This window comes from Miscanthus floridulus, chromosome 14 (genome assembly GCF_019320115.1).
Source record: "Miscanthus floridulus cultivar M001 chromosome 14, ASM1932011v1, whole genome shotgun sequence".
NCBI classification, from domain to species: domain Eukaryota; kingdom Viridiplantae; phylum Streptophyta; class Magnoliopsida; order Poales; family Poaceae; genus Miscanthus; species Miscanthus floridulus.
This window is the reverse complement of record NC_089593.1, coordinates 97,949,163-97,957,561: the sequence shown is the minus strand read 5'-3', so window position 1 is coordinate 97,957,561 and position 8,399 is coordinate 97,949,163. Positions and strand designations below refer to the sequence as shown.

General features: G+C 45.2%; 1 protein-coding gene and 1 pseudogene across 1 annotated transcript; one reads left to right on the top strand and one right to left on the bottom strand.

Annotated features, from left to right (window-relative positions):
• The first annotated feature begins 865 nt into the window (after positions 1 to 865).
• On the top strand, positions 866 to 3,409 carry LOC136504096 (homocysteine S-methyltransferase 3-like; annotated as a pseudogene).
• Positions 3,410 to 3,934: 525 nt separating this feature from the next.
• Positions 3,935 to 6,729, bottom strand: LOC136502622 (26S proteasome non-ATPase regulatory subunit 11 homolog). The gene is made up of 2 exons (XM_066497877.1): positions 6,599 to 6,729; positions 3,935 to 5,531 (listed from the first exon to the last, which is right to left on the bottom strand). Exon 2 carries the CDS (start codon positions 5,517 to 5,519, stop codon positions 4,239 to 4,241), a length of 1,281 nt encoding a protein of 426 aa, XP_066353974.1. The 5' UTR covers positions 5,520 to 5,531; positions 6,599 to 6,729; the 3' UTR covers positions 3,935 to 4,238.
• Between the last annotated feature and the right edge of the window lie 1,670 nt (positions 6,730 to 8,399).

The window sequence follows — 8,399 nt, the reverse complement described above, 5'->3', positions numbered from 1 at the left end:
AATCAGTTTGATGCCCTTCCATTTATGACCAGAGCTACAGCTACCTATATATAGCATCTGTATCAGAATGTCTTTTAATCTTATCTTAGAGCAATTCCAAGAGAGTTTGTAAAATTGGATGGCTAAATCAATGGTTTAGCTATTCTCTAAAATGGAAAATTTCTTCAAAAAATAGATAACCCGAAGAGCCTTTCTAAAATAGATGACTTCACGCTATATTTAGCTGGCAGGGGGCTCAGATCTAGAACACTCGGCAAAGAAATAAAATCTTTTTTCTGGAAAAGAAGGAGAAGAAAAAAAACGAAAAAAACTTTGCCGAGTGCTCAGATCTAGAACACTCGGCAAAGAAATACTTTTTTTCTGTAAATAAAACCCCGCCTCCCTCCTCCTTTCCCGCATTGCCTCCCCGCACGGCGCCCCCTCCCTCCCCCGCACACCGCGCGCCCCTCCCTCCCTCCCCTCCCAGCTCCCTCTCCCTGCCGTCCTCGCCGGCGCACCTCCTCCCTCCCCTCCCCTCCCCTCACCTCGTCGGTGCCCCCTCGCCTCAAATCTCGGCCGACTCCCCTCCCCTCCTCTCCCGGCGCCCCCTCCCCTCGCCGGCGCCCCCTCCCTCTCTCCCGGCCCCCCATGCGGCCCTAGCGCAGCCCCTCCCTCTCCCCCATGCGGCGGCACACCCCCTTCTTCCTCATGCAACGGCGCGCCCCTCTCTTCCTCATGCAGCGGTGCGCCAGCTGGATCCGGTGGCGGGGTGAGCGGAGGAGCCGGATCCAGCAGCGGGGTGCGCGGAGGAGCTGGATCCGGCTACAATGGCGCTCAGGGAGGCCTCCCCCGGCGGCGGTGGCGCTCGGAGGAGCTGGATCCGGCTATGGCATGCCCTGGAAGGCCGGCGGCGGTGGTGGGGCCTGAGCGGAGCAAGCGGGCTCGACGGTCCCTCTCCATCTCTGCTCTCCATGTGGGTGCGGCCTCAGTGGCGGCGGATCCAGTGGTGCAGGTGCGGGTGAGGCCTCGGCGGCGGTGGATCCAGCGGGCGCCCCTCCCCTCCCCCTTCTTCTTCCCCGGCGGGCGCGTGGTGGCGGCGGCGGCGGCTTTGGTGGTGGTGGCCGGTGGCTGTGGTGGTGGTGGCGGCGGCGGCGGTGTGGTGGTGCTGTCGGCGACTTATTTTTTTTCCCGAAAAATATTTGTCGAGTGTTTTTTAGGGACTCAGCATAGTCTTTGCCGAGTGCCCGACGATTGACACTCGGTAAAACAGTCTTTGCTGCTAAAACCTACGCCGAGTGTAACGCTTTGCCGAGTGTTTTTGGGGCTGGCACTCGGCAAAGCTCCTGTATCCGGTAGTGGTGGTTGGATAGTGAGTTGAAGTTGTATATAAATTATTAGTACCTATTAGCAACTCCAAACCTACTAATGAAACTAATAGTTAGCAGCTCTCCAGCTAATAACTACCCGGTCTGTTTAGAGAAATCCATTCCTATACAGCATCCTATTCTGGTTGCAGCATCTATAGGGAGTTATGGGGCTTATCTTGCTGATGGCTCTGAGTACAGGTATTTATAACTACTTAATGACACAGATTATGTTTTCACATACTTATGCCAGACACTCACTTTTGTTTCGCTGTAAATAGTGGGGATTATGGTGAAGCTGGTACAAAAGAGTTCCTGAAAGATTTTCATCGGCGGAGGCTTCAGGTTCTTGCTGAAGCAGGCCCTGATTTGATTGCTTTTGAAACGATCCCCAACAAACTGGAAGCTCAGGTCAACTACTTCATGATCTGAATCTTTTGCCTTGCATTTCTACCCATTCTTTATGAAATAGTCTTTGATCGTTGGCTACTTTGTCTTGTAGGCATATGTTGAACTCCTTGAGGAATGTAACATCAATATCCCTGCATGGCTTTCCTTCAACTCAAAAGATGGAGTGCATATTGTGAGTGGTGACTCGTTAATTGAATGCGCTACTATTGCTGACAAGTGTGCAAAGGTGGGTGCGGTCGGGATAAATTGCACACCTCCAAGATTTATTCATGGACTGATACTCTCCATTAGAAAGGTATCCCCAGTATCCACCACATTTTGCACAGTACTCGCCACATTTTTTGCCCCTCATTTACAAATGGATGATCCTCTTATCCCTGCGTAGTGCATATATCATGATTTTCATTCTTGTTTTCCCTTGGCACAAATCACTGTGTTGTGGAGGCTGCAGCTCTGTTTTATCTGACTAACTTTGTTGCGTTACCACAGGTCACGGACAAGCCTATTCTGATATATCCCAACAGTGGTGAAAGATATGATGGTGAAAAAAAGGAGTGGGTGGTAAGTTCATTGAGCAAACTTAAGCTTATTCATATAATCATATATAGCAGCTGTCTTCTTCAGAACATGAAAAAACAAGGTAATATTTAGTTTTATCTCTTTCATATTGTGCATGTGATTTGGGGTTCTGAAACCACCAAATGTAAAAACATAAATTCATGCAATGTACTTCCCTAGGTGCTAGGAATTGTACAGCTAGAGCTTATTGTGGTCTCTTCCTTTTTCCACGAACAACATGGCTATTCAGTCTTGCATGTGTGGAAGCATGATAAAGGGGAGATGTGTTCTCTTATTTTGTTTTTCCTCTGAATGAATACATATGCATAGCCAACAATGTGCATTTTTATATTATCCTCTTCAGCCCTTGTCCTTGTTAAATACAAGCCGTCCTTTAGAATTTCGAAATTAAATATAGTATGTGATGATAAGCTTGAGATGGTCTAAGCTCTGGAAGCTTCATATTCTGTGCAGGAATCCACTGGTGTATCAGATGGTGATTTTGTTTCTTATGTAAATGAATGGTGCAAAGATGGGGCTGTGCTTATCGGGGGCTGCTGCAGGACAACTCCAAACACTATCAGGGCCATACAAAGAACTCTAAACCAAGGCTTCAACCAGCAGCACTTACCTGTAGCATAGAGCTGTGCTCTACTCCTGATGAGCTCCTCCTAGCAGTACCTTGAGCTATATCCCTGAGATTCCTTAACCAGCGAACCAGTATAATGTTGCATGTTCTCTTGCAAATGAGATGTTCTGCACCTATGTTTGTAAATAACCAGTGTATTTCTGGGTTCTAAGCTATCCAACTTGAAGGTACAACCGGTGAAGGGTGAGGAAGCAGCAACAATGATAGAGTTCTACTACTGAGTGAGGAAAACTACTTGCGGTTGAGTTAATGAAGCTTAGTAACTACCATTATTTAGAGTTAAAAGAGCTTGTATGGCAGTTGCTCCGGAGATGTTCGCCCTGTTCACTTGAGCTTATTCAGAACTACTTTTCAGCCATAGAACAGTGTTTTCTTCACAACATTTCAGCATAAGCATCAGCATAAGTCAAATTTAAGCATCAACGAACAGGGTTGTTATATTTAATAAGTGCTTATGTTACTGCTACTTCCCTGAGAACTGTCAATCATATGTAAGTTCTGTTTGGTAAACCTGCATCTCCTGAAATAAAGATCTTATTACCTATGTTACTGCTACATCCCTGCGAGCTGTGTTAAATCATATGTAACTTTTGTTTGAAAAACCTGAATCTCCTGAAAAAAAGATCTTATTACTCCACTTTTGTCAGCACACAACAACGAGGACATTTGATTTACCAATCAAAAGTTCATTTTTACAGAAAGTATGCAATTTGATGCCAAATACTACCCCATATCCTTGCATGAATTGTTACATCAACTGCTTTCTTCCGCATACGTTTCGCCCCATTGACAAATGCAACTATGCAAGAAAGAGGCATTCGTTTCGTCGCTGACATATATGCAAGAAAGAGCGATACAAAAATTCATATGGCCAGTTAAACAGAAATGGTGTACTATCATGTAGCATTTAAACGGTGTATAAACAAGCTAAACAACCATTTAGACAAACAGTGATTATACGACATCTAACAAATGTCTAACGTGTCACCTGTTCACAACAGGTGCAGACGTAGCTAACCTGGATTTTCACGCCACTGGAAATAACATAAAGTAGGAAAAATAAAATAGCGTTAAACAGTATACTTCCATCATCCCGAAACAAGAGTATCCATGAGCAACATGGCTAACTGTAACCCAAACAGTCCGCCACCCGAAAAAGAAAAAGAAAAAAACATTTCCAGAATAAGATGACACTTGGAGAGCTAAAGTATGGTCAACTGAACTGACAGTAGACCGTGAAAAGAAATTGACAACACCTAGGCCTTCCACTGCATCTTTCAGGCCATGATCTTGGCCGATCTCATGTACAGGCTGTCCACAACCTTCCCGACATTCGTGATCGTTTCAAGCGTGGCAGGGAAGATCTCCTCAGTCTTACTGTCCTCGAAGATGATGAGGCAGCCAGCACCTTGATCTAGTGTCCCTGCGAATTTCTTGTCAAGGATCATATGGGAAAGCTTCTTCTCAACATGGTTGATTGGCAGCTCAATCATCTCTGCAATGTGGGCAATCTCCACCCTTGAGTAGGGCTCAATCAACCTGCAGAGGTTCTGCTCCAAGAGAGTATCATACAGTGAAGAAAGGTGCCTGTGGACAATAGGATCTTCTTCCAGCTGAGCTTTGTAATCACGGAGAGCAGTTTCGAAGTACTTCAGAGACCTTTTGGAGTAGGCATCTGCCACAGATTTCATAGCATCAACATCAGGACCCAGATACTTCAGGCCAGCCTTTGATGAGATGATTCCTGCAACATCATCAGCTTGGTTTACCATTATCTTGCACAGAAGCATGTACTTCAAGCTGAAGATGGCCTTGGGATCTTCCAGTGAACTAAAAGCTTCAAATGCTTCGAAGAAGTAGCTGTAAGCAGTCTTGTAATCCTTCTCTTCAGCATGAAGGATTCCGCTCTGCAGATCAATAGTGCCCTGCTGAGATGGTGGCACATAAATGGAATTGGCTGCAGTTCTTGCAGCGGTCAGAGAAGCTTTGGCTTTTGGAAGGTTTCTCAGAGAGAAATGGAGCTTGCTCTCCAGGAGGTCAATGTCCACAAGAAGCAACTTGTCATCCAGCCTCCTGACTTCCTTGATGAGTCCAGAAAGGAGTGTGAGGGCCTCAGTATACTCCTGATTCTCTAACAGGAGGGCTGCCAGCCTTGCTTCCACACGCTGCCTGAGGAAGGTTCGCTTCTCCACACGGGTCCATTCAACCATCTCCTTGCACAGTGAGATCTGAAGCTCAGATGTCTCAGGTATCTTGGCAACGGCATCAATGATGCCACGCACAATCTTCGCAGTCTTTGCCTTGGGGATCAATGCAAAAAAGGGCCTGAGCTGGGTCAAAAGGTTCCTGAGATCCTCAGCTCTGTTCTCTTTTGTGAGGTAGTTTGTGAGATTCGTAATGGCAAGCTCTTTTACTCTCAGTGCATCCGCAGATGAAGAGGGATCCTCAAGCACACGGTAAAGGATTGGGATGGACTCCGAAGCGTCCTTGGCCTCCTGAGCCTTTGCTATGGACTCAGTGGTAGCAGGGAGGTATGAAGATTGCATCGATGAAGACATGGTGACTTCCCACTGCAAGAGAGATGAACACAATAATATATTAGAAATGGTGAACAGAGCCCGGTCAATATGAGTAGTAGAAAATTATTACATAATACAATACAAAGTGCTGATAATTATGGAATCCATATGTACGTACTACCAGCTGTCTGGAAGAAATAAATCGTTTCAGACATACTATATCACTTATTTTTTTGCCCCATATATTTGATTTGTCCAAATAATCATGCTCTAGAGACGGGAGGTAGAATGACAAAATTTGTACAAGTGCTGATATTATGGAATCCATATGTATGTACTATCTGGTGTTGAAAAAAATAGGTAAAACTTTCAACAGATCAAGTAACCACGAACCACAGCATCTTGGTTTTTATTGTTATTGCCAAGTCATAAAGAAAGAATCCATATGTATGTACTCTCTGCTGTCGAAAAGAAGAAGTCGTTTCATACATACTACATCACTTGTTTCTTTCCTTATATTTGATTTGTCCAAATCATCATGCTCTTGAGATTGGAGGTAGAAATAGAATGATGAAAATTCTACCCACACCAAAGCAAACAGGTAAAACTTTCACATATCAAGTAACCACGAATCACAGCATCTTGGTTTTCATTGTTATTGCCAGTCATCAAGAAAGAAACCGACAGGTAACAAGCGAAAGGAACATGTTTTGGGAGAATTAGCTACTGGAATACAGACATATCAAATCCCTTGCCTTTCACCACAGGGGCCACCCATAAGGGACACCGGGTAATCGATTCTGGCATATCAAATCTTTGCCTTTCCCCACAGGCGCAAGGCGCACTACTTGGTTATCTGTTAAAACATTGCAGGTCACCATGACACTGAAACTGCAAGCAAGCCATATTGTTTGTAACAACACGAGCAAACGCCTACAAGGGGCGGATCCAGCATAGGACATGCGTAGCTCTTTCGTTTTTGGCAAAGAAGATCGAATCTATTGGGTTTAGCACATACATGTAAATTGGGTCAGATCTCAGATTAGGGTTTCGGGATGCTCGATTTCGCACAGCGGGCAGGGAAGAAAGGGAGCGGTAGGGGAGGGAGGGGTGTGTACCAGGAGGAGACTCGTCGCGGCGAAGGTCACGATGAAGAGGGCGCCGCCGCTCGCCCCGCCGTCGACGCCGGAAAAAAGAAGCCGAGTCAGGGGAGACGTAGTCGGAAGGGCAAACAAACGATTTGTTTTTCTTTTTCTTGAGAAGAAAGAAGATCGATGACCGGGGAGATATCCTACAGTACTATAGGTCGGTGGGACGATTTCGACTCCAGCAAGGCAGGAAAAGATGGGCCAGCCCATATATCAAAGAACGGGCCTATATTAGGAGCAGACTTCCTAAAAAAAATTTAAGACCGGGCCTGTAGATTGCTGGGTCCGCGTGACGTACGTCATGCCGGCTTCGTCCCACTAGCTCTGTTGTTGCCGTTGTCGCTCCAATCATCGCCTCGTCCTATGGGCCGTAGCTGCCGCTAACCGTTCAGATTGAGATGAAGCTGTCTGTACTATACTCTCATCTAATTATTATTTGTTTCTCAAAAAATCTAATTATTATTAAATGATTATAAGATAATTATTAATTTTTTTTTAAAAGTACTATATACAAAAATATTTTTTTCACGAGGAGTATAGATAAAGAAAATAAACAAAGATATTTCAAAGGTCGTCCTTTGTACGGCATGACAGAAGGTGCACGAAGTAAAGACTTGCCATGCTATATCGCCCCGACGAGGTCCCGACCTGGAACGAGCACGAAGCACAAGAGGGATCAGGTCGTGTCATGCGAAAATTTCTCTCTAATTTTTCACTCTCCACTCTCTTCAAAGTACGTATGTCCCTTCGTCATAAAAGATCATGAGCCTAATTGGTTTATGACCAAATTTTGCCATGCCAAAGATTTGGCAGCCAAAAATTGGGCAAAAAAATTGCCATAGATTTGGCAAGCCAAATGTGAGATGTTGGTAAATTTTTGTAGCAAATCAAACACTAGCCCAAATTTTGGCTTGCTAAATCTTTGGCAGGGCAAAATTTGGTCATAAACTAATCAGACCCCATATTCGTTTTCATGATAAATTAGAGATAAGAGTCACAATTAATTTATTGTCTGTCCATGATCTGAACTCACGAACCGTACTTATAGGAGTTAGAATAGCGCGTGTCATCTAGTTGTAAAGTTTGATTACAAAACATGTTGGAATAGATAATGCAAGCTATATGTTTTGTTCCGCTAAAATTTTTGGAACGAAGCTAAAAAAAAAAAACATGGAGCTGAGCGGTTCTAAACAGACTCTATGTCTAGTAGATATACATGCATAGTTAAAAAAAATTGTATCTAGAAAAAACAAGTATGTATATAATCCGATGGACGTATGGACACTGCACCGAACCTGAGACGAAAGCAAGCTGGACCACCTTCACAACTGGCAACGTTTCCTTGGTACGTACGTGTGCACCGTGCACACACGGACTCGGTGCTATATACGAATACCAAGTTGTACACCAAGCCATAAAGTATGCACGCAGCACGGTCATATATGTACACATATATATAATCGTTCCGTGCACCAAAGACAGATCGAGTTCCCTAAAAAAAAGACAATTCCGAATTCCGATCCCAAGGAATTCACACGCCAGCCATCCTCCCTCCAATCGTCGATCGAGCACCACCATCCAGCAGATCGATCACCAATAATGTCGTCGTCGTTGTCTCGGCGTCTCGTCTCCGGCTCCGTCACCGTCGCGCGGCGGGCGAACGGCAGCCACCTGCACCGGATGGACGGCTACTCGCTTCTCGAGCAAGTGATCAAAACCGGCAGCACGGTCACCTCCAGCGCCTTCTCGGTCGGCGGCCGCAAGTGGGAGC